The sequence below is a fragment of the Leucoraja erinacea genome, chromosome 33 (assembly GCF_028641065.1).
Source record: "Leucoraja erinacea ecotype New England chromosome 33, Leri_hhj_1, whole genome shotgun sequence".
NCBI classification, from domain to species: Eukaryota; Metazoa; Chordata; class Chondrichthyes; order Rajiformes; family Rajidae; genus Leucoraja; species Leucoraja erinaceus.
In genome coordinates, this window is record NC_073409.1 from 966,217 (window position 1) to 991,839 (window position 25,623).

Here is a 25,623-nt window from a genome sequence, read left to right on the forward strand (position 1 = left end):
TTCCTATTGAGTCCTCACACAAGATTAGAAGCTGAACACAATTCTCGGCTCCTGCACACAATGGTGTCTGTCTTGTTGCTTCTTGTACGTGGTGGTGGAATGATTGGTGGAAACATGGCCGTGACGTGAAGGCTCTTTCCTTGACCCCATTGGACAAGCTAAAACTAGATGAAAAGGACAAGAAGGTCAACTTGTGCTTAAAGTGGATAAATCACATGGTCCAGGTTTCTATGCTGTAAATCTAAACTAAACGAAGCTAATTTCACTGTACCTTAAGAAGGTCTGAAGAAGGGTTTCGGCCCGAAACGTTGCCTATTTCCTTCGCTCCATAGATGTTGCTGCACCCGCTGAGTTTCTCCAGCATTTTTGTGTACCTTCACTGCACCTTAATTGGTTAAGTGGCAACAAACATGAACATGAACTTGAACTTAAACTAAGTGAAGCTACGACTCCAGTGTGGACAGATGGATATCCCATTGTGTATCAGTGTCTGGTGCTTTGTCAGAACACTATGCCTGTGAGCTGTTGCCTCCCACTAGAGGGGGCGGATGAGCAGCGTAGAATGCACCACAAACCTCCTGTTTCACTGGTGCTGCAACCAGGAAGGACCAAGATTGAACGATCCAGCATGGAAACAGGCCCTTCGGCCCACCAAGTCCATGCCGACCATCCATCACCCATTCACACTAGTTCCATGTTATCCCACTTCCAACACACCAGGGGAAACTTACAGAGGGCCAATTAACCTACATACCCACGGTATCCTCCCACTGGGGAAACTGGAGCACCCGGAGAAAACTGACACAGTCACAGGGAGAACACGTAAACTCTGCACAGACAGCACCCAAGGTCAGGTTTAAACCCGGGTTTCTGGCGCTGCAAGGCAGCGATGAATCCATATTCCTCTTGATATCCCCCGTCTGTCTCCTCTCCTTGCCTTCTCCCTCTCCTTTACACTCTCCACTGCATAAGGTAGAGAGACGGTTTAGTTTAGTTTATAGATACAATGCGGAAACTGACCCTTCGGCCCACCGAGTTCGCTTTTGACCACCGGGAGAACATGCAAACTCCGTACAGACAGCACCCATAGTCAGGATCGAACCCAGGATCCCTGATGGACCAGTGCAAATGGTTGCTTGATGGTCGACATGGACTTGGCCGAATAGTGCAAGGCCTAGATAGACGGAGTTTGTACGTGGGGAGAGAAAGGGTGAAGAGAGTAATGGGAATTTATCTAAAGTTGGAGAATTCAATATTCATACCATTGGTTTGTCAACTATTGGTGCTGTTACTCCATTTTCCCTGTAGCCTGCCTGTCAATGGAGGAGGCCCAGGACACTAAGGTCTGTGTGGGAATGGGAAAGAGAGTTAAAGCAACTATCCAGCAGGCCTTGGTGAACCAAATAGTTGCATGAAATTGCTGAGCATAGAAACATAGAGATATAGAAAATAGGTGCAGGAGTAGGCCTTTCAGCGCTTCGAGCCACCACTGCCATTCAATATGATGATGGCTGATCATCCACAATCGGTACCCCATTCCTGTTTTCTCCCCAATATCCCTTGATTCCGTTAGCCCTAAGAACTAAATCTAACTCTCTTGAAATCATCCAGTGAACCGGCTTCCCCTGTCTTCTGTGGTAGAGAATTCCACAGATTCACAACTCTTTGGGTGAAAATGTTTTTCCTCATCTCAGTCCTAAATGGCCAACCCCTTATTCTTAAACTGTGACCCCTGGTTCTGGACTTGCCCAACATCGGGAACATTTTTCCTGTATCTAGCCAATCCCTTAAGAATGTTTCTACACAATACCCTCTCATCCTTCTAAATTCTAGTGAATATAAGCCCAGTTGATCCATTCTTTCATCATATGTCAGTCCTGCCATCCCGGGAATTAACCTGGTGAACCAACGCTGCACTCACTCAATGGCAAGAATGAGCACTCAGCCTTAGTGCAAAACAGAAGAACCAGATTACCTGCATCTCTTCCAACTCTCATCTATTGCGTCCGCTGCTCTAGATGTCTGCAGACCTATATCGCTGAGACCAAGCGGCGGTGGAAAGCGATCGTTTCGCCGAACACCATCCGCTCGGTCCGCAATAACCAAGCTGACCTCCCGGTGGCTCAGCACTTCAACTCCCCCTCCCACTCCGCCTCCGACCTCTCTGTCCTGGGTCTCCTCCATGGCAACAGCGAGCAGCACCACCGAAATTGGAGGAACAAGCACCTCATATTCCGTTTGGGAGTCTTATGCACCCTGGGGGCCCTGCACAGACTGTTCTCCCAATTCTGTTAGTCCTTGCTGTCTCCTCCCCTTCCTCAGCTCCCCTGCTGTCTCCTCCCACCCAGAGGCCTTTCGGCTACTCCTCCTTTTCACCAGGGACTAACTGTCCCCACCCACCCCCACCCCTGATCATCTGAAGAAAAATTTCGGCCCGTTTATGATTGCCTATTTCCTTCGCTTGATTAGATTTGCTGCACCCGCTGAGCATCTCCAGCTTTCTGTTAACCTTCGATCTCCAGCATGTGCAGTTGACAATAAAACACAGAACCAGATTGCCTAGTTGTTATGCTCCTGGTTTTAAAGTGTTAATGACTGCAGGGTGTCAATGGGCAGCACTTTAGATTTCCCTCGCATGTAGCACTGCTTCAGGTAATTCTTCCCAAACCCTGACCTAGGGATAATTTCATTACCAAGTAACGTGTATTGCTATGTCTGAAAAAAAGAGACAGATTTGATGTGCGTAACGTGGCTACGAGCATTATAACGTTAAATAGGAAGTGAAAAGCAACTTGGAAGAAAAGCTATGGTAGTCAAAGATAAGTCCCAACAAAAATATTCTTTATAACACACAATGTACAGTATTCAGTATTGCACTTCATAACAGAAAAATAAATATGTACAAGTAAAATGCTACAATTATTTTTGTTTCATTTATGCACAACTTTTCTTAAAAGGGTGACGAGGCATTAATGATTTGGGGAAAGTAAATGACGGGGTATTTCCCCGATGGCCCAGGATCTTAATCTGGGGAAAGACCAACTTAAAACAGCTGTATACACAAACATAATTGGACAATACATAAATGCACAAATATGAACAAATGGTAAGTATTTCCACTGCCTATAATACTGTTATTTATCCACAAATAAAAGCCTTCTCGCCGAACACTCATTCAATTATTTACCAACTGAGGTTCAGCAAACTTATTGTACTATTTTCTAATTTATGAAGTTCAACTTAAATATAATACACAGCACAATAATTTGTGTGACTTACATTTGCTAGATTAGTTTATAATTCTCTGCACATATTTTCCATACATTTATTAAGAATTGCATTTATTCTGGAAACTGGCAATGAAACAATGGCTTTAGATTGACCCAACGGTTCCTGTCACGAATAGACACCAAAAGCTGGAGAAACTCAGCGGGTCAGACAGCATCTCTGGAGAAAAGGAAAAAAGGTCTCGCCCAAAACGTCACCTGTTCATTTTCTCTCCAGAGATGCTGTCTGACCCGCTGAGTTACTCCAGCTTTCAGTGTCCCACTTCGGTTTAAACTAACATCTGCAGTTCCTTGCTACTTATTTCATCTTTCACCTTTATTCCCTTCAGTAAGGTAAAGGCGAGATTGAAAATCACCGCATGGTAATGCTGTTCACCAAATATAAAACGCAGCTGTATATTTTTGAATCTTTGACTATTATTTGACATTAAGAAGGAATGCAAGGATAATTTGAGTTGCATTAAAAAAATCTCGACATAAATTTTTATTATTAAATCAATGAAATCTTGTCAGACACACAGCATGAGTTATTGATAACATGCATGTGGCGACAGTGCTAATATTTCCTCTGTATTTTTAACCCATTTACAGGGCTATTCAGAGATTTAGAGAAATCTGGATAAATAGCAGAAATATTTATTTTGCTGCTATTTTATATTGCAATTTGCATTTCACATTTGATTTAACTGATCAGGAAAATATTCTGTCATCTTAATTGCAGCCAAACATGAATTGTAATAAATCTCAGAAGACTCTGCATTAGTCATTGTTTGGTGGGAACACAAGGGCTGGGAAGGGTGATTTGAAATATGGAACATAAAGTTGGAATGCGATTCAGTTAATGATATCAGTTTACTCAGATCCATTCTTAGATAAGAAGAATAGCAACATACAGTACACTGTGGAGACAGTAACTGGCCCTTCTGCTCCATGCTGAACATACTGCCAAGGTAAACAAATCTCTTCTGCCCACATGTGATCCATATCATTCATTTCCTGCATATCTCCCACTCAGCCCACAAGGTGGCGCCGGCAATGGCTGCCTCGCCAACAGTCTGCCTGTCCTTTCTTCTGTTTCGTTATTTTAAGTCCGTGTTAAAGAGTATGTTTTAGTGTTCTCTGGTTTGTTTTAAGTGTGGGGGGTGGAATTTATTTTTGCAATCGCTTACCTTGCCGGAGATGCGATTGTTTCCCAGATCGTATCTCCGGTTGCTCTGCGGCCTAACATCATGGAGATGGAGGCCTTGCTCGAGACTGACTTTGAGCCCCACCGCGGGGCCATGGACTTGCCATCGGAGCCTGCGATCCCTTGCCTGGGATCGACGCTCCAACTGTGGCCTACGGATTCCAACATCGAGCAGCTCACAGTCTCGGGTAGAGACTGATGTCGGGAAGCTCCAAGCCGCAGGAACTTCGACCAGCCCCGACCCGGGGTCCGATTGCCCGGCGTGGGGCGTCTGAGATCCCCCCTGATGCGGGAGCTTGGTCGCCCCGATGTGGGAAGGTCCCAGGCAAAATACAACCTCACCAAGGAAGAGCGATCAAAGATAGGGCAACACAGTGGCTGAGTTACAGCTGCCTCACAGCACCAGAGGCCCGGGTTCCATCCTGACCACGGGTGCTGTCTGTACGGAGTTTGTATGTTCTCCCTGTGACCACGTGGGTTTTCTCCAGGTGCTCCGGTTTCCTCCAACAATCCAAAGGCAGGTTTGTAGGTTTATTGACTTGGGGGGAAAAAATGTAAATTGTCCCTAGTGTGTGTAGGATAGTGAATGTGAACTGTGATCGCTGGTCGGCATGGACTCAGTGGGCCGGAGGACCTGTTTCCGCGCTGTATCTCTAAACTATAAACAAAAAGACTAGACTAAACCTAGAGAACTATTTGGCTGTTCCTGACTCTCCACCACAGAGACAGCGATCGCCAGAGAACAGGGTTTACAAAAACATAGACAACAGGTGCAGGAGTAGGCCATTCAGCCCTTTGAGCCAGCAGCGCCATTCAATGTGATCATGGCTGATCATCCACAATCAGGTTCACCTGCACCTCCTCCAACCTCATCGACTGTATCCGCTGTTCCAGGTGTCAACTTCTCTACATCGGCGAGACCAAGCGCAGGCTCGGCGATCGTTTCACTGAACACAGTCCGCTTTAACCCACCTGATCTCCCGATTGCTCAACTCCCCCTCCCATTCCCATCTGACCTTTCTGTCCTGGGTCTCCTCCATTGCCAGAGTGAGGCCCAGCGCAAATTTGAGGAACAGCTTCTCATATTTCGCTTGGGTAGTTTACACCCCAGCAGTATGAACCTTGACTTCTCTAACTTCAGATAGCCCTTGCTTTTTCTCTCAGTCCCCTTCCCCTTCCCAGTTTTCCCACTAGTCTTACTGCCCCCCACCTACATTCTATCTTTGTCCCGCCCCCTCCCTTGACATTAGTCTGAAGGGTTTTGTCCCAAAACATCACCCATTCATTCTCTCCAGGGATGCTGCCTCACCCGCTGAGTTACTCCAGAATTTTGTGTCTACCTTCGATTTAAACCAGCATCTGAAGTTCTTTCTTACCCATCCAGAATCAGTACCCCGTTCCTGCTTTCTCCCCATATCCCTTGATTCCCTTAGCCCTAAGAGCTAAATCTAACTCTCTCTTGAAAACATCCTTTGAATTGGCCTCCACTGCCTTCTGTGGCAGAGAATTCCACAGATTCACAACTCTCTGGGTGAAGAAATGTTTCCTCATCTGAGTCCTAAATGGCCAACCCCTTATTCTTAAACTGTGTGACCCCTGGTTCTGGACTCCCCCCAACATGGGGAACATTTTTCCTGCATCTAGTCTGACCAATGGGCCATGTTTAATGGGCCACGTCCAATGGGCTGTGTTTAATGGGCCATGCCCTTGGCTTCAGGGGAAGGAACAACATTTTGCGAATGAAATTAGATGAAATTGAAGCAAACGGAATGAAAAGGCTCTGGGCTGAGCTCACACATTATAAATAAGTGAAACCTGAGCTTCTATGTGAGTTCATTACTCATCGAGATGTCACAAGAAAGCAGCTTTCGTGTTATTTTGAGGGGAGAAGTTTCATGTGACCAGCTCCAAATGCAAGTTCAATGTTTAGAGTTACACGATTTATTTCCAAGTGACCTCGGAATGATATCACTGAAATAAATATATGTGTTCAATCAATCCACTGTACAGTACTTATTGCTTTTTCAAACACTATGTAAATATTCGACTTTTCTTATTTTTTACATGATTTTTATAATCAGTGAAATCAAATCATTTTTAACCGCTGTATTGCTGCTGGACAGCTTCACTGGAAATGTCAGATACGGAGGCAGTCCGAAATTTAACAGCTATTTACTGCCATTGTTTTTTTTAAATGTGCTGACACAGCATTCTGGCACATTTGGATCCTGCACGATATCAGTCCGTGCACTGAACTGTACCTGCTATTGTAAAGGTGAGGTGTCAATTCTCAGCACTCATTTTGGTTTAAAAGAGCCACAATTAAGGGCTGTCCCACTTACGTGACTTTTTCAGCGACTGCCGGCACCCGTCATAGGTCGTTACAGGTCGCCAAAAATTTTCAACATGTTGAAAATCCAGCGGCGACCAGAACAAGGTGCGACTCTTTGGGCGACTACTCACAACCATACAGGCTTCACCCCGCGACATGTCACCTGTACGGTCGTGAGTCGTCTCCTCAGTCGCCCAAAGAGTCGTAGCGTCTTTCTGGTCACAGCTGGATTTTCAACATGCCGATCTATGACGGGTGCTGGCAGTCGCCGAAAAAGTTGCAGAAGTGGCACTGGCCCTTTAAGAGTTTTAGTTTTAGATTATTAGCACCTACAGTGAAAAGCTTTTTGTTGCGTGCTACTCAGCCAGCAGAAAGACTATATATGATTATAATCGAGCCGTCCACAGTGTACAGATACAGGATAAAGGGAATAACGTTTAGTGCAAGGTAAAGTCCGATAAAGGACTGAGGTAGATAGATGGGAGGTCAGCACCACACACTAGTTGATGGTGGCGAGGTTCTGGAATAACTCAGCAGGTCAGGCAGCATCTGTGGAGCATATCTGGTACATTCTCCAGAGATGCTGCCTGACCTGCTGTGTTACTCCAGCACTTTGTGTCCTTTTGTGTTCATGGATGTGGTTGGGTGAAGGACATGTTTCCACCCTGTCTAACTCTGTGACTCCATTGTATTAAAAATCAACGAGTGATCAGTGAGATTGTCCTTACAATATTTTCCCAGTTTTCCTGCAGCTAACCTTGTATCATTTTATAATTAAGTTGAATAAAGTAATCCAATGTATTCACACTGCTAATGTTTGCTGATGTGCTAACTCTGCTATTGATTAGTACGGGTGTCAGGGAAGGCAGGAGAATGGAGTTAGGAGGGAGAGATAGATCAGCCATGATTGAATGGCAGAGTAGACTTGATGGGCTGAATGGCCTAATTCTGCTGCTGGAATTGATGAACTAATACTTGTATGGCAGCATAGGCTGGGTTGGCCTGTAACACCTGGTCCATTGCCTGCATTTGCTTCAAATCATGCCACCACACTCAGTGAGCAGTCCTGAACTACTATCATTGTAGACCCAAGCTCTATCCTTGATTGGACTCTGCTGGCTTCACCTTGCACTAAACACTATTCCCTTATCCTGTATCTATACACTGTGAATGGCTCGATTGTAATCATGTATTGTCTTTCTGCTGACTGGTTAGCACGCAACAAAAACTTTTCACTGTATCTCGGTACATGTGACAATAAACTAAACTGTAAATATGGGGTTGATTTTGCAGATAGGCCTTGCTTGGTTCAAAGTAGCTGGCATGATGGCTGTCTACACGTTAAAAATCTAAATGACAGAATACTTTATTCTCATGATTGGCTGCAAATTCAGATAAAAACATAATCTGGAATATCAGATGTGAAAGATTTGGATTCAACACAATGATGAAGGATGAGCAACTCACCTGGATTGCCAGTCCACCCTTGCCTCCAAGGCTACCTGTATGTTTAGAAGATGTTTTGTCTGCAGCTTGCAGTAAATATTTCACTCCCCAGCCTCGGTGCTGCCACCTAAACACTTATCTTTGGTGATGGGGAATACATAGGCACAACAAGTCCACGTTAGAATCTAAAAGTTCTTTCTCTGAGAATCGACTGCTACATATTTTACCGATACAATGAAGAGCATTTCTGTACAAGCAGATTTACAACATAATTAACACCTCCTCTGGGATCTGTTGTCTCCAGGTTCCACTGCATTCTGTTCAACGACAGGGGGCTGGCTGTGTATACATCGGTCCAGAGTCTAATGATGCAGCGAGCAGCCGTGTGTGTGTGAACTAATGCAGCCTGCAGGACTTGCAGCATCGGTGTTTGTAGGTGTTCAGGTGGCACAGCATCAGACGTTGCACCAGTGCACAGTAACGCATCGTGTCGCTGCACTCTCCATCCGCAGCTGAAACAACACACGCAGGTCTCAAGGGGGGAGGAGTGGAGGGGGGCGGGAGGGAGGGGGGGGGGGAGAGAGTGGAGGGCTGAGGGAGAGAGAGGGGGGCTATCAGAGGGAGGGGGGGCTGTGGGAGGGGGGGGGGCTGTGGGAGAGGGAGAGGGGGGGCTGTGGGAGAGGGAGGGGGGGGCTGTGGGAGAGAGAGGGGGGGGTGGGGAGAGAGAGGGGGGGCTGTGGGAGAGAGAGGGGGGGCTGTGGGAGAGGGAGGGGGGGCTGTGGGAGAGGGAGGGGGGGCTGTGGGAGAGAGAGGGGGGGGGCTGTGGGAGAGAGAGGGGGGGGAGGAGGGGGGCTGGGGAGAGAGAGGGGGGGGCTGTGGGAGAGGGAGGGGGGGGGGCTGTGGGAGAGGGAGGGGGGGCTGTGGGAGAGGGAGGGGGGGCTGTGGGAGAGGGAGGGGGGGCTGTGGGAGAGAGAGGGGGGGGGGGTTGGGGGAGAGGGGGGGGCTGTGGGAGAGGGAGGGGGGGGGTGTGGGAGAGGGAGGGGGGGTGGGAGAGTGGGGGGGCAGGGGGGGAGGGGCTGAGAGGGAGGGGGGGCTGTGGGAGAGAGAGGGGGGGGCTGTGGGAGAGGGGGGGGGGGGGTGGGAGAGAGGGGGGGGGCTGTGGGAGAGGGAGGGGGGGGCTGTGGAGAGGAGGGGGGGGCTGTGGGAGAGGGAGGGGGGGGCTGTGGGAGAGGGAGGGGGGGCTGTGGGAGAGGGGGGGGGGCTGGGAGAGGGAGGGGGGGGGCTGTGGGAGAGGGAGGGGGGGCTGTGGGAGAGGGAGGGGGGGCTGTGGGAGAGGAGGGGGGGTGTGGGAGGGGAGGGGGGCTGTGGGAGAGGGAGGGGGGGTGGGAGAGGGGGGGGGGCTGGGAGAGAGGGGGGCTGTGGGAGAGGGGGGGCTGTGGGGAGCGAGAGGGGAGGGGGGGCTGTGGGAGAGAGAGGGGGGGGGCTGTGGGGGATGGGAGAGTATCGGCCAATGGGAGAGAGAGGGGGGGCTGTGGGAGAGGGGAGAGGGGCGTGGGAGATGGAGGGGCCATGTGATGGGTAAGTATCGGCCAATCGATCAATAACTGACGTGGTCGGGTGAAGATCGCAAACTTATTCACTACTCCATTTACCACATTGTTACTCACACATGAAAACCGCACCCTTATGATCATCACTAATTATCTGGTTATGCCATAAGACACAGGAGGGGCTGTGAATTAGACCCAAACGGCCATCAACTCCATTCACACATTCGCATTCAAGAATGGTGATCTATCCCTTATGATCATCACCCATTATCTGGTGATGCCATAAGACACAGGAGCAGAGTTAGACCATCGGCCCATCAAGTCTACTCCGCCATTCAAGCATGGCTGATCTATCTTTCCCTATCAACCCCATTCTCCTGACTTCACCCCATAACCTCTGACACCCGCACTAATCAAGAACCCGTCAACCGCTGTTTTTAAAGATACCCCAAGAGTCGGCCTCCACAGCCGAGTGTGGCAATGAATTCCACAGATTCACCGTCCCCCCCGGTTAAAGAAATCCCTCCAAAAGAAATTGACATTTCTTCCTGCATCATATTTGAAGATAAACTTTCTATCTGTCTTATACAAGTTTGTTTAGTTTAATTTAGACACAACGTGGAAACAGGCCCTTCGACCAGCACTCCCTGCACTATCCTACAGCCACTAGGGACATTTTTTACATTTACCAATTAACCTGCAAACCTGCACGTCTTTGGAGTGTGGGAGGAAACCGGAGCACCCGGAGAAAACCCACGTGGTCCGCTGTAAGGCAGCAGCTCTGCCGCTGCACCACTAGTTCTATCGACACACTAGGGGCAATTTACAGAAGCCAATTAACCTACATACCTGGAGTGCGGGAGGAAACCGGAGCACCCGGAGAAAACCCACGCGGTCACGGGGAGAAAGTACAAGCACCAGTGATCAGGGTTGAACCGGGATCTCTGGCGCTGTGAGGTAGCAGCTCTACCCGCTGCACCACTGTGCCGCTGGTTTTATTTGTGTTGCGAGGTAACGCTACTTACTGTCACAGCTGGTGATGTTGCAATGTTGCCATGTGATGGGGCGTTGCTGCCACCCACAGTGTTGGTTGGGCACTGCCCTGCGGTGTTTGTTGTGGACACAGGTGACCCGCCGGGACTGGAAACCACTGCCACAGGTGGCTGCACACTGCCTCCACGGGCCCGCTCTCCACTGCACATCACACCTCTCCGACGCACACCGTCTGGCTGTAGCTGGCCTGGGGGGGGAGTTAAAATGCTGTTACTCACTGTGGGCAAAGGCAGGTGATGGTTTGGGAGTTCCGTCCAGTTTAGTTTATTGTCACGTGTACCGAGGTACAGTGAAAAGCTTTTTGTTGCGTGCTAACCAGTCAGCGGAAAGACAATACATGATTCCCGATGTTGGGCGAGTCCAGAACCAGGGGTCACTCACAGTTTAAGTATAAGGGGTCGGTCATTTGGGATTGAGAGGAGGAAAAACATTTTCACCCAGAGAGTTGTGAATCTGTGGAATTCTCTGCCACAGAAGGCAGTGGAGGCCAATTGACTGGATGTTTTCAAGAGAGAGTTAGATTTAGCTCTTAGGGCTAACAGAATCAAGAGATATGGGGAGAAAGCAGGAACAGGGTACTGATTTTGGATGATCAGCCATGATCATATTGAATGGCAGTGCTGGCTCGAAGGGCCAAATGGCCTACTCCTGCACCTATTTTCTATGTTTCTATTACATCAGTGCCATTTACAGGGCATAGATACATGATAAAAGGTTATTGTTTAGTGCAAGGTAAAGCCAGCAAAGTCCGGTCGAGGATAGTCCAAGGGTCACCAATGAGGTAGATAGTAGTTCAGCACTGCTCTCTGGCTGTGGTGGGATGGTTCAGTTGCCTGATAACAGCTGGGAAGAAACTGTCCCTGAATCCAGAGGTGCGCATTTTCACACTTTTATACCTTTTCCCCCCGATGGGAGAGGGGAGAAGAGGGAGTGGCCAGGGTGCGACTAGTCCTTGATGCTGCTGGCCTTGCCGAGGCAGCGTGTGGTGTAGATGGAGTCGGTGGAAGGGAGGCTGGTTTGTGTGATGGTCTGGGCTGCGTCCACAATTCGCTGCTTTGACCTTTGTGAAGTTTACAAAAGGAAAATGGGCAGAAGCATAGAATATGATCCTTACACACCAGCATAAGTTTCAGGGCAATGGTTGGTGGGAATATGCTTGGGCTTTCTGACTTATTTGTTTACCATAAAGTGAAGAAGCCACAAGGCAAATATCTGACCGGACGGAAGTCCCAGAACTTTGTACAAATACAATACAGGTATAAACACCTCGTGCTTTACACAGACGCCACATTCATGAAAGCACCGCATCATGCATAAATTAAACATATTTGGCCGACACTGCCAGGTGTAGGTTTGAGTGTGTTACTCCCAATATACCAGGGTGTAAATCAAAAATCAGGCACAATTATTTAAAAAACGCATAAATCAACCAGGCTTAAAACACGAGGGGCCTGGAGATACGATGTACCTGTACTTACTCATTCATGGTGAATCCATGGCCCTGATACTGACCCCTAAACCACAGTGTGAAATCCCCAGCATGTGTTTGACACAGCCAGAACAACTGCTAGCTTATCGCTGAGACTTCAAACTTGTTATTTACAGTACTTGGCTGAGTATAAGTCAACATCATTTGTATTTAACTTTTAGGATATGTCTAATTCCAAATAATTACCATTGTAGGTTAAGGTGAGGGGGGAACGATAAGAACCTGAGAGACAACCTTTTTACACAGAGGGTGGTGGGTGTGTGGAACAAGCTGCCAGAGGAGGTAGTTGAGGCTGGGACTATCACAAAATTTAAAAAACATTTGGACAGGTACATGGATAGGACAGGTTTGGAGGGATATGGACCAAATGCGGGCAGGTAGGACTAGTGTAGCTGGGACATGTTGGTCGGTGTGGTCATGTTGGGCCGAAGGGCCTGTTTCCACACTGTATCATTCTGTGACTCTAAATGTTGATATCCTTATTTAACTTAAAGGAAAATGTTTCAGTCAATTCAAAACTGATTATCAGTGACATACGAAACGCACACTTGACAAATAGTTTTTGCTTCACCGATGTTGAAATTTTAATAGAATCATAGTCATAGAGTGATACAGCATGGAAACAGGCCCTTCAGCCCAACTTGCCCACACCGGCCAACATGTCCCAGCTACACTAGTCCCACCTGCCTGCGTTTGGCCCGTATTATCACCAGGCAGTGTGTCGCAGTCTGTGATGGTGTTTCCCCCAATACCTCTCTGTTTTCTCACAGGTAGACTTTGCAGCTGAAGTTCCATTTGTATAGCGACACGCCACTTGTCGGTGCTGGACAGCGACCTTATCCCCCACACAGCGGCCCGAACACTGTCATAGAAACAAAGAGTAAAGAGTCGCCAACATTTAAACATACTCAAACACTCCCTAGCCCACAAAATGAAAATATTCTGGAGTTTGTTACGGAACATTAAATGTATATTTAGGGCAGCACGGTGGCACAGCGGTAGAGTTGCTGCATCACAGCCCCAGAGACCCAGGTTCGATCCCGACTACGGGTGCTGTCTGATCCGGTAGGCGGCGCGGCTCTGGCCAGCAGCGGCCTCTGCAGCCTGTCCGCGTTTTTATTATTTTTTGTCTGTGTTTTTATGTAGTTTTTGTTATTTTTGTTGGGGTGTGTGTGTGGGGGGCGGGGGTGGGGGGGGGAGGGGGGGGGGGGGAACTTTTTGAATCTCTCCCTGCTCTGGAGACCCGACCTTTTCTCGTCGGGTCTCAGTCGTCGTTGACGCCGCAACGAGGAGCGGCCTCCAGCGGGAAGAAGCCGGGGACTATGGTGCCGACTCACCGTTGCCGTCGCGGAGCTGGCCGAGTCCGGAGCGGGTGGAGCGGTGGAGGAGCGCTGCTGCTGCTGCTGCTGCTGCTGCTGCTGATGCTACCGGAGAGTCGGAGGCTCCAACGACAGGTCTGTGGACGGCGGCGCCGGGAGCCCGCGGCTCCCTGGAGGGAGACCGCTTTTCGGGGCTTCTGCAACGGCGACTTCTCCCGCCCGAGTTGCGGGGTTGAAGAGCTCCTGGAGCGGGGCCTACATCACTGCCCCGCGCGGCTGGAATGGCCGCGGACTCTGCGAGCGCACACCGGGGGCTCCAACACCAAGACCGGGTGTGCGACCTTGCATCACCCGGCGTGGCTTCAATGGCCGCGGGACAATCGCCATCGCCAGCCGGGGGCTTTGACTTTGACTCTGACATCGGGGGGGGGGGAGAGTGCAGTGGAGAGATAAGTTTATTTTGCCTTCCATCACATCTATGTGATGGATGTGTATGTAAAATGTAATTATGTTGTGTCTGGGGTCTATTTGTGTGTAATGTATGGCTGCAGAAACGGCATTTCGTTTGGACCTCCAGGGGTCCAAATGACAATTAAATTGACTCTTGACTCTTGTATGGAGTTTGTACGTTCTCCCCGTGACCTGCGTGGGCTTTCTCTGAGATCTTTGGCTTCCTCCCACACTCCAAAGACGTACAGGTCTGTAGGTGAATTGGCCCTACTGTGTAGGATGGGATTACATAGAACTAGTGTGAATGGTTGATCGATGATCGGCGCGGACTCAGTGGGCCTGTCCGTCACTGAACCAACCGTAAATCTGGAATGCATTAAAATCAATTATTGATTTTAAAAGGAGAGTTTTTTGTGTGTTTGGACAGAGATTTATTGTTGAAAAGCAGCGTAGGTTTGAGACTTGTACAATGTGGAGGTGTGAAAATTACAGGATGAGTTGGTCCAGAAGGAGTCGGGGGATATTCAGGAAGCAAATGTTGTTGAATGATGGAGTATGAATATGGAACGATGAAATATGGGTGGTGCAGCGTTAGAGTTGCTGCCTTACAGCGCTGGATCCTGGCCACTCAGTCCTGTGACATAGCCCCGTGTCTCCTGAAAGTCTGTGCAGTAATTTGGGCCAATTCGGTCTCGGCAAACGAGCCACGCCAACGGCAAGACTAAAATTGCAGTATTTTCAGAAATAAAATGAGACTAAATGTGTACTAAATAGCATTGAGCAAGTGTGTGGTAATGGATGCTCGTTATGTAATGGTGATCATTGATGACAGATTGAATAGTTGGCATCAATTTAATGCCCAATCACCAGGTTTTTGCGTCCAACACTGTAAATATTATAAACATCCCTTTACGGTTTGTCTGGCTGTGGAATGATGGAGCTCCAATGTGGGACTGGGACGTCACTGCTGCCTAAAGGCCAAGTGCTCATCAGGTGGGAACAGGAACTCACATCACTTTTCCCAGAAATGTGCGGGGCAGGGCATGGCACGTAACGCAATACAGCGTCAGTAACATCACAGGGGAGTTGTGTTACTCTCCCCTCAACCCCCATAAATAATGCTCTTGTACCCAGGCCAACAGCTGTTCCACCACAGCTCATACAACCATGCCCAGTCTCATCTGTCGTGTGAAACACCACTCAACGCTTCCAATTTAAATTCAGCTTGGGGGAAAACAAAGGTTTATTTCATTACTGATGATTGCTTCCATCTTAATTAACTCTGCTGATATGTTTAAGTGTGTGTGGGAAGGAACTGCAGATGCTGGTTTACACTGAAGATAAGAGACAAAAAGCTGGAGTAACTCAGCGGGACAGGCAGCATCTCTGGAGAAAAGGGAATGGTGACCCTTCTTCAGACTCAGTGATATGTTGAACTTTGGGCAACAGTAACTCCAAATGGACATTAGTGGATCAAATGCTTGTCAGAATCATTTCCCTTCAGGAAAAGAGGGCAATTGATTTAGACTATTTCAAGCCTAACTTACAATTAGAAGTTTGATTGATCAGTAGTAATGCTTGTAAAATGTTCACAACACTAAAAATGGTTGAGGAATAAACTTCCTTTCATGGGCTGGGGTTGAATACGGACCTAAGTGTTGCCCAGAATGTAACGTCATCTGATAACTGAACCCATTGAGTTTCCCAGCAGTTAATGAAACAGAAGCATTATCATTCAGCTTCCGACTATCATTCAGATATGCTGAGCTCCCCAGGCAATGCTCAGTTGCATCTTGCCTAGACAGAATGAAAGGGCGCTCTTTTAGAAAGGAGGTGACGAGGAACTTCTTTAGTCAGAGGCTAGTTAATCTGTGGAACTCATTGCCACTGAGGGCTGTGGAGGCAAAGTCAGTGGATCTTTTTAAGGCATTGACAATTTTTTTGATTAGAACGGGTGGCAAGGGTAATGGGGAGAAGGCAGGAAAATGGGATTAGGAGGCAGAGATCAGCCATGATTGAAAGTGGAGTAGACTCGATGGGCCGAATGGCCTAATTCTACTCCTATAACTTGTGAACTTGTGAGAGTGGGGATGAAAATCTCTGCAGTATTGAACTCTGGGTTACATGTCAGCCACGGAACACCAGAAATCTACAACGCTGAATCTGTATCGAACCTGAGACACAACTAAATGTGATGTCGAAAATGCAGTTGGTTTTAAGTTCGAGTGAGTTTGCTATCACTTTGCAATAACTGTTTACATATCTGTAGGGGGGAACTGTAGGTGCTGGTTTACACCGAAGACAGACACAAAATGCTGGAGTAACTCAGCGAGACAGGCAGCATCTCTGGAGAGAAAGAATGGGTGACGTTTTGGGTTGAGACCCTTCTTCAGACTGGAGACCCAAAACATCACCCATTCCTTCTATCCAGAGATGCTGCCTGTCTCGCTGAGTTACTCCAGTATTTTGTGTCTATGTTTACATATCGGTTGTGCTGCTGGAAGTAAGAATTTCATTGTTCTAAATTCCATTGTCCTGATTTTAATTTATTATGACAATAAATCTCTCCCCCTCCCCCTCACTCTCAAACTTCTGTAAACTTTTTAGGCTAGTTTTTCTTTTTTAAATTACGTAATTTTCCAGAAAACATCACAGAAAAACCCCTGAGGAACAGGTTCCAGCTCTTTCATTCCTTATCTGTGTTAACGAGCATCGATTAAGTAAGTAAGTACGTTTATTGGCCTAGTATTCACATACAAGGAATTTGCCTTGGTGCTCCGCCCACAACTGTGGAGTTTCACTGTGTTTCAAGTAACAACATGAAACACAGTGACAGTTACGAATGACTCAGGAAACAGTAAACATTAATAGTAATAATAAGGCATTAATGATAAAACACCATTGATCAAGCATGTGAACCAACAAAATACCAGATCAAAGGGAGGCTTTTAATGGTGGACAGGTTTACCTCTCCCCAGGCCGACCTCTTCCACTGGCCACAGGGTGGCAGTAAACACTCCACCTCACTGGCTGGGCGATCCTGTTCTGCACAGACAGATGGAGGCACAATGGTCACAGTGCCACTGGCCATCACCTGCTCACATCTCACTCTGAGACGCCGCACTCCTTTACCGCACGGGACCGAACACTCGGTCACTGAGGTGGTCACCCATCTGCAGGGACAGAATTGGTTCAACAAGTTAATCTTCACATCAACACTGCTGGAAATGGACAGGAGGCGGGACGCATGCCTTTTCATCTCTGCCCCTCCTCCATCCATTTGCCAATCAACCTCCCTCATCTGTCAGGGGTTGTGGGGAGAAGGCAGGAGAATGGGGATGAGAGGGAGAGATAGATCAGCCATGATTGAATGGTGGAGTAGACTTATAGACAATAGACAATAGGTGCAGGAGCAGGCCATTCGGCCCTTCGAGCCAACACCGCCATTCACTCACCCCCCTGCAGGAACTATACAACAGGAGGTGCAACTCCAGAGCAAACAAAATCATGAGAGACCCCTTCCACCCCTGCAACGGACTGTTCCAGCTGCTACGGTCAGGCAAACACCTCCGTTGCCATGCAGTGAGAACGGAGAGGTTGAGAAGGAGTTTCTTCCCAGAGGCAATTCGGACTGTAAACGCCTATCTCACCAGGGACTAACTCTACAGAACGTTTTTCCTTCTATTATTTATTATGTAAAAGAATATGTGTGTTATGATTGTGTTTATAATTTGTTTGGTTGTTTTGTTGTTTGTCTTTTGCACAAAAAATCCGTGAGCATTGCCACTTTCATTTCACTGCACATCTCGTATGTGTATGTGACAAATAAACTTGACTTGACTTGACTTGATCATGGCTGATCATCCCAAATCAGTACCGCGTTCCTGCCTTCCCCCCATATCTCTTGACTCCGCTATCTTTAAAAGCTCTATCTAACTCTCTCTTGAAAACATCCAGAGAATTGGCCACCACTGCCTTCTGAGGCAGAGAATTCAACAGGTTCACAAATCTCTGGGTGAAAATGTTTTTCCTCATCTCCAATCTAAATGGCCTACCCCTTATTCTTAAACTGACTTCATGGACAGAATTCTGTTCCTATAACCTGTGATACAAGTACCTGTATCTGCCCATCACTTGCCCAGCTTGGCCATGCTCCTACATGTTCATAACACAAGTAAAAGACAGTAACACCATTTCTGACTTACCGTCATTTAGCAAATCACATCAAGTTAAATAATACAGACAATATTAGCATATTAGAAATGTTTAAATAGCAGAAAAATTACTGGAGGTTAATTTTATTTGTTAAAAAGTACCATGTATGATCATGATTTGTATTAAAATCTCGACCATTGCTTCAGCCATTACGACATGCAACGCATGATTAGATATTCATTGGACTGATTCCCTCAGCCATTAATTTGCCAAACAGTCTCCTTGTTGCCACACACACATAATTGTAAAGAACGTGCCAATCATTGAGTACCAAGATCCATTTCACTCTCCTATGAGATGCCTGACTCGTAGCGTTCTGCATTATTCATTGCGTCTCTCCCATCCACTGAGCAGCTGTGTTTTGCATGATTCAGTGATAGATCAAATCACAAGGTGTGGCTTCAAGAACCGCGATCAAGACTTTGGCCGATGAGGCTGGCGCAGGTTTGAGGAGGCACTGATTGAAGCAGGAAGTGGCTTTTGTCTGGAGCGTTACACTGATGTTCTGTCACCCAGGTGGGCAAGGAAAGTTCCTTGTGTGTTAATTGGGGCAAGGGGACTGCACGGTGAGGCAGCAGCAGAGCCGGAGACCCCTGTTCGATCCCGGCCACGGGTGCTGTCTGTATGGAGTTTGTACGTTCTCCCCGTGTCTGCTTGGGTTTTCTCCGAGATCTTTGTTTTCCTCCCACGCTCCAAAGATGTACAGGTATGTAGGTGAATTGGCTTGGTGTATATGTAAATTGTCCCTAGTGTGTGTAGGATAATGTTAATCTGTGCGGGGATCGCTGGTCAGTGTACTCGGTGGGCCAAAGGATTTGTTTCCGCGCTGTATCTCCAAACTAAACTAAAAACTAAAAACTGCTGCGCTCTTTATGTGGTGACCCTTTGCATACCTTGGCTATGCAAAACAAAGAATATCACAATAAAGAATCAATCGTACATTTATTCAGGTGGGCAAGAAAAGTTTCAGGCAATCATTTGGACAAAGAGGCACAAGGAACTGCAGAAGCTCCAGTAAAATGCAAACTGCTGGAGGAACTCAGAGGGTCAGGCAGTGCCTGTGGAGAGAAGAAATCTGACCTGAAATGTCTTCTGTCCGTTCCTTCCACAGATACTGCCGGATCTGCTGAGTTCATCCAGCAGTTTGTGTTTTGTGGACTGAGATAGTGAGAGCTCTGCCTGGTGTCCAGTCTAACCGACTAGTGCCATTGGTTGACTAGACACTGGACTTCCATGTCAGTGACACAAGTCCAGATCCAACATGGCAACAATGCATCTCTAATATTCTTCACTTCAATAAAGTGTGAAGAATTTCTAATAATGAAACTAGTGATTTAGTAGAAATTCTTCAGTTACATTTGTTAATATATTTGCTTCAAAATTGCTGGTATCTTCTGGTAACACTGATAATAGGTGTTCTCAACCAGTTCTGTTTAGTTAATTATTGCCACATGTTTAGTTTAGTTCAGTTTAGAGATATAGCGCAGTAACAGGCCCTTCAACACACCGAGTCCGTGCCGACCAGCGATCCCCACACACAAACACTATCCTACACACACTAGGGACAATTTACACTTACACCAAGCCAATTAACCTACAAACCTGCACGTCTTTGGAGTGTGGGAGGAAACCGAAGATCTCGGAGAAAACCCACGCAGGTCACGGGGAGAACGTACAAACTCAGTGCAGACAGCACCCGTAGTCAGGATCGAACCTGGGTCTCCGGTGCTGCAAGCTCTGTAAGGCAGCAACTCTACCGCTGTGCCACCGTGTCACAGAGGAAGACTATACATGAATGCAATCAGGCCGCCCGCTGGGCACATGTGGGATTGAGGGCAACATCTAGTGCAAGATATAACACTGAAGTGGGACAAAGTCCGTATAAATATGGTTCAAAGGTCTCCAATAAGGTCGGTGGGAGGTCAGGACTAATACTGCGTAAAAATAATAATGTGGTTTCACAAATCAGGCAATTGTTTGGGATTGCAGCTAAATTTGACTTTACATTTGGTAATTAGTTGCAGTCTGGGACAATGAAACTGAGAAGACCAATCGCTCCTCTTGCTCCGTGGCCAAGTTGGCAGCTGGACAATCACTGGCTGGGACGGAGATTGTGTAACAGCTTCTTATTCTTCATTCTTTTCAAGAGATTTGACATAAGAGGCAGCCCGGATTGTGGCGTGTAGTTGCCAGTCTTTGACTCGGATCCAGTGTGTGGTTGTGCAGGACATTTGCTGCTATCGTGCTGAGTTGGGTCACCAGTTGATGTGATAACCCAGACCAATGGGCGGGAGACGGCTGGCTACACAATAAGGGTTTAGAGAGACTAGCAACCTGTGCCCTGTGGTTAGTGTGTAGGAAGGAACTGCAGATGCTGGTTTAAACTGCGACAGACACAAAAAGTCGCAGTAACTCAGCGGGACAGGCAGCATCTCTTGTGAGAAGGAATGACCCGAAACGTCACCCATTCCTTCTCTCCAGAGATGCTGCCTGACCCGCTGAGTTACTCCAGCATTTTGTGTCTATCCTCAGGGTTAATAATTGGTCAGCATTCCAAGTTTTCAAGCTGTTGAGCTTTTTATTTTGCACGTCTGATTGCTGGTCTCCATTGAAACGTTTGGTTTCCATTCTGGAATGTTGGGAGACGGGAATAATTTTCTAACAAACATAAGACGAGGTTCAGGACCTAACTCTTCTCAAAATGAGTGGGAGCTTGGGTACGGCAGACACATATTTTTGCAATCTTCCACCACTCCCCAAAGTCCATCCGCTAATCCTGCAGTTTGGATAAGATCTTGGATCTTTGAAGAACTGACAATAGAGTCTTTTCACATTGGACATGCTTCACAATTGTTTTGATTGCCTGATGTTTTCCATTTATCAAGACATCTTTGCTTTTTGGCTGATGTAAAAATCAGAACTCAGAGCCAACCTCTAGTTGAATTCAGCTATGTAATAATAAATGTAATCATCTTGTCTTATAGATGCACGCAAGCTTTGGTGTGGAGCATGGGACGTCCAAGAACATTCAGCACAAATCAGTTTTGTTTTCCTGCGCTTATTGATCATTTTGCTGCATTAAAGCCGTTACTATAAAATGTAATTGCTCATTCTGAACAGAACAGTTCACATTAGACAGGTATGTGTAGGAAGGAACTGCAGATGCTGGATAAAACAAAAACATAGACACAAAATGATGGTAGACAAAAATGCTGGAGAAACTCAGCGGGTGAGGCAGCATCTATGGAGCAAAGGAATAGGTGATGTTTCGGGTCGAGACCCTTCTTCAGATTTCAAGTCTGAGGAGGGGTCTCTCCAGAGATGCTGCCTGTCCTGTTGAGTTGCTCCAGCTTTTTGTGTCTGTTCTAGAAGAGAACATCAGGTGAACAAGATCTGGCTCAATAAATATAACAATACTTAAGATATTCTAATGTTCGGCTGCAGTCTGGTCTGGGTGAGGAAGTCTGGTCTGGGTGAGGGAGACAATGGTATCCTGGAATCTGCGTTGTGTGATGGACTGGAATACATTCACAACTCATAGCATGACGTTATGAGTTTCACTTCCAATTTGATTTCCCTAGCATGTTAGAAAGCACCTGTACTGTTGTTATTCACATTGGGGGCTCTACACATTTGAAGGTTGCTTTGGAAGGCTTAAGTTTGGGTTAGAATCTGAGGCTGACTGCAGCTGGAGCTGAGATGATTACACCAGGCCAGCATGAAGGCACACATTGTACAAGAACCACCAGGGGCATGTAAAGGAATGCTGACAATTTAACGTTCTCAATTAGTGCTGCAACAGACATTCAGAACAAAACACACATGGGTGAAATTAAAATTAAGTGTTGGACTTAAGGATTGCGTGACAGCAGAGAATAGTTTTACACAGGTCGCCCATCGTGTTCCAACTGGAAGAAACCTGTCAATTGTTTTTTAAAGAAATATATTTAAGGTGAGAGGGGAAAGATTTAATAGGAATCTAAGAGCAACTGTTTTACACAAAGGGTGGTAGGTGTATGAGACGAGCTGCTGGAGGAGATAGTTGAGTTCGGTACTATCACAAAGTATAAAAAACATTTGGACAGGTACATGGATAGGACAGGTGTAGAGGGCCAAATGTAGGCAGATGGGACTAATGTAGATGGGACATGTTGGTCGGTGTGGGCACATTGGGCTGAAGGGCCCGTCATCACTCTATGACTGAGACATTTACTAAAAGAAGCAATTTGTTCCATCCAAAACCTGATGTTGTTTAGCAGATAGTCCAGATTTCTGTGCATGTTGTAAAACAATATGTTATCTCCTCATTACGTCGGAACTAATTCATCAATGTCAGTACACTGTAATCCATGGTCTTGCCTGGGGCTGTGTAATGGAGCCAATTTGTAACATGCTCCTCCCGATACAATGAAGTCCACATAAGCATTGTTGACAGCTATGAATGTATGCTACACTTTGTCCTACAATTCACTCATCTGCACACTACACATTGCAAACTTTAATGTTGCCTGATTTAATCATTTATCATTAGTAATCAAAGCTGTCCAACAGTTGTTATATCTGTAAGTTGAGAGGAGTGCTTAAGTTATTGGACATCGCAAATGTAAACAATACAAAGGACTTTAATATGGATTACAAAGGGATACATTCTGGGCAAGTTTCAAACACACAAAGCCAACATGCATGGAGACATAAGGAAGTACAGATGCTGGGATCTTGAGCAAAACTCAAAGTGCTGGAGCAGCAGCTGTACAGGGAATGGACAATCACTGGTTTGGGTTGGAAGCCTTCCTCAGACCAAGGCTAAATGTTACATTTTATATATGAAGACTATTTACATAATATAAAGACATGGCTAATCCGTGCGGGGAGGGAAGGTGAAGACAGAGGTGCAGACAACAACTTTGTTGAGTGGTGTGGGCTGAATCACCTGCTGCTCAACGCCAACAAGACTAGAGGACTTTAGCAGGAGAGGAACACCCCTTGTCCCCTGTCCCCATCAAGGGTGTGAATGTGCAGTTTACCAAGGGCAGTAAACTAGACTGGTCCAGGAACACTGAGGCACTGTATAAGAAGGGACAGAGCCATCTGTACTTCCTGAGGAAGCTCAGCTCTTTCAATGTCTGCAGTAAAATGGTGTAGATGTTCTATCAATTGGCAGGAGAATGGGATTTAGAGGGAGAGATAGATCAGCCATACTTGAATGGCGGAGTAAACAGAGTCATAGAGTGATACAGTGCGGAAACAGGCCCTTCGGCCCAACTTGCCTACACTGGCCAACATGTCCCAGCTACACTAGTCCCACCTGCCTGCATATGGTCCATATCCCTCCAAACCTGTCCTATCCATGCACCTGTCTAACTGTCTCTTAAATGTTGGGATAGTCCCAGCCTCAACTACCTCCTCTGGCAGCTTGTTCCATACACCCACCACCCTTTGTGTGAAGACATTATTCCTCAGATTCCCATTTAAATCTTTTCCACTTCACCTGATGGGTTGGATGGCCTAATTCTGCTTCTGGAACTTATGAACCTAAAAAGTGGTTGATATTCTCATCTTACCTGACAGGGCAGTCCTGTATGCTGCATGGTTCAATGACTATAGGGGGTTTTGGAAGCTCGTAGCATGCTGACTCATTCACCTCTAGTCCCCTTATGTTGACACAGAGCATCTTCTTGTAGCGAGTTCCATTGTTCCCGCAAGTCACTGAACAGGTAGACCAGTCACCGGCGACCCACATCACACCTGTTCACAAAAACAAGCATCCACTCTGGTCAGAACATTCAAACATTTGTAATAATGTTGATTGTTATTAGTATCCATGCATAGCATTACATTGATATTTTAATTTATTTAATATTTATACGTTGCGACATTCTGCTATTAGAGATACAGCACGGAAACAGGCCCTTTGACCCACTGGGTCTGCGCCGACTAGCAATCCCCACACATTAACACTATCCTACCATTTTTTTTCCATTCGAATGTAGATGAGGAGGAAGCTCTTTAGTCAGCGGGTGGTGAATCTGTGCAATTCATTGCCACAGACGGCGGTGGAGGCCAAGTCTTTGGGTATTTTTAAAGTGAAGATTGACAGGTTCTTGATTTAGTACGGGTGTCAGAGGTTATGGCGAGAGGCAGGAAGATGAGAGGGAAAAATAGATCAGCCATGGTTGAATGGCAGAACAGACTCGTGGGGCTTAATGGCCTAATTAGAGTCATAGAGTGATACAGCATGGAAACAGGCCTTTTAGTTCAACTTGTCCACAACAGCCAAGATGCCCCAGCTACACTAGTCCCACCTGCCTGCGTTTGGCCCATATCCCTCCAAACTTGTCCTTCTGCTCCTATGTCTCAAGGTCTTGTGATACTTGTCCACTTTCAAACCAATGTCATTGAAAATCACATTTCACCCAGAGAAAGATTTGTAGACAGGAACTGCAGATGCCGGTTTAAACTGAAGATAGACACAAATAAGCTGGAGTAACTCAGCGGGACGGGCAGCAGAGAAGAAATGGGTGATGTTTCGGGTCTGAAGAAGGGTCTCGACCCGAATGGTCACCCATTCCTTCTCTCCTGGGATGCTGCCTGTCCCACTGAGTTACTCCAGCATTTTGTGTCTCCCCAGAGAAAGATAATCTATTCTCAATGAAGTATCACGGAAAAAAGATGTTATGCGTTTACATTTCTCAGAGGACGTACAACAAATGAGGAACACGAGCATAAATAAGAGTGAGTAGCTGTGGTTTTATGGGCCAGGATGCCAATGCTTATGAATTGGAGCTTGTTGGCTTTGTGTTGAATAATATACTATTCACTGTGGCTGCTCCTGCCTCCACTGTGGTCGTTAAGTGTGATGTGGATTTATTTATGCTCAAACTCCCTGTTTGCAACAAAATTTCACAGAACAAGGTGAAATCTAGCCAGTTACAGCTGTGGAAAATATCGGCCTGGGTGCTGGAATAACAGAGTGTGGATGAAATCTTTGACAGGCCATAAAATACATAGGCAGGGAAAGTGCTGAAACACTCCAGTCAAAGGATAATGAGTTTAACAGGAGTCCATCCCCCAACCTGTTGCTCATCTCAACCCATCCTCATCTTAAAGCTTCACTTCTCATCCAGCATCTAGTCTGGCCTTACTGATTTTGCCGTAATGATTAGTGTCGGAAGGAACTGCAGATGCTGGTTTACACCGAAGATGGACACAAAATGCTGCCGTCCGAAGAAGGGTCTCGACCTGAAACGTCACCCATTCCTTCTCCCCACAGACGCTGCCTGTCCCACTGAGTTACTC

At 46.8% G+C, this 25,623-nt stretch overlaps 1 protein-coding gene across 1 annotated transcript in view; it reads right to left on the reverse strand.

The window, feature by feature from the left end:
• Positions 1-2,554: 2,554 nt before the first annotated feature.
• Positions 2,555-25,623, reverse strand: part of adamtsl3 (ADAMTS-like 3) — a 264,426-nt gene continuing 241,357 nt past the window's right edge. Inside the window, exons 27-31 of the mRNA XM_055661003.1 lie at positions 23,889-24,072; positions 17,081-17,285; positions 13,096-13,205; positions 10,827-11,041; positions 2,555-8,763 (exon numbers count right to left, since the gene is read on the reverse strand). Of these exons, the coding sequence (XP_055516978.1) occupies positions 8,648-8,763; positions 10,827-11,041; positions 13,096-13,205; positions 17,081-17,285; positions 23,889-24,072 (830 nt within the window). The 3' untranslated portion in view covers positions 2,555-8,647. The remainder of the gene's footprint in view (positions 8,764-10,826; positions 11,042-13,095; positions 13,206-17,080; positions 17,286-23,888; positions 24,073-25,623) is intronic.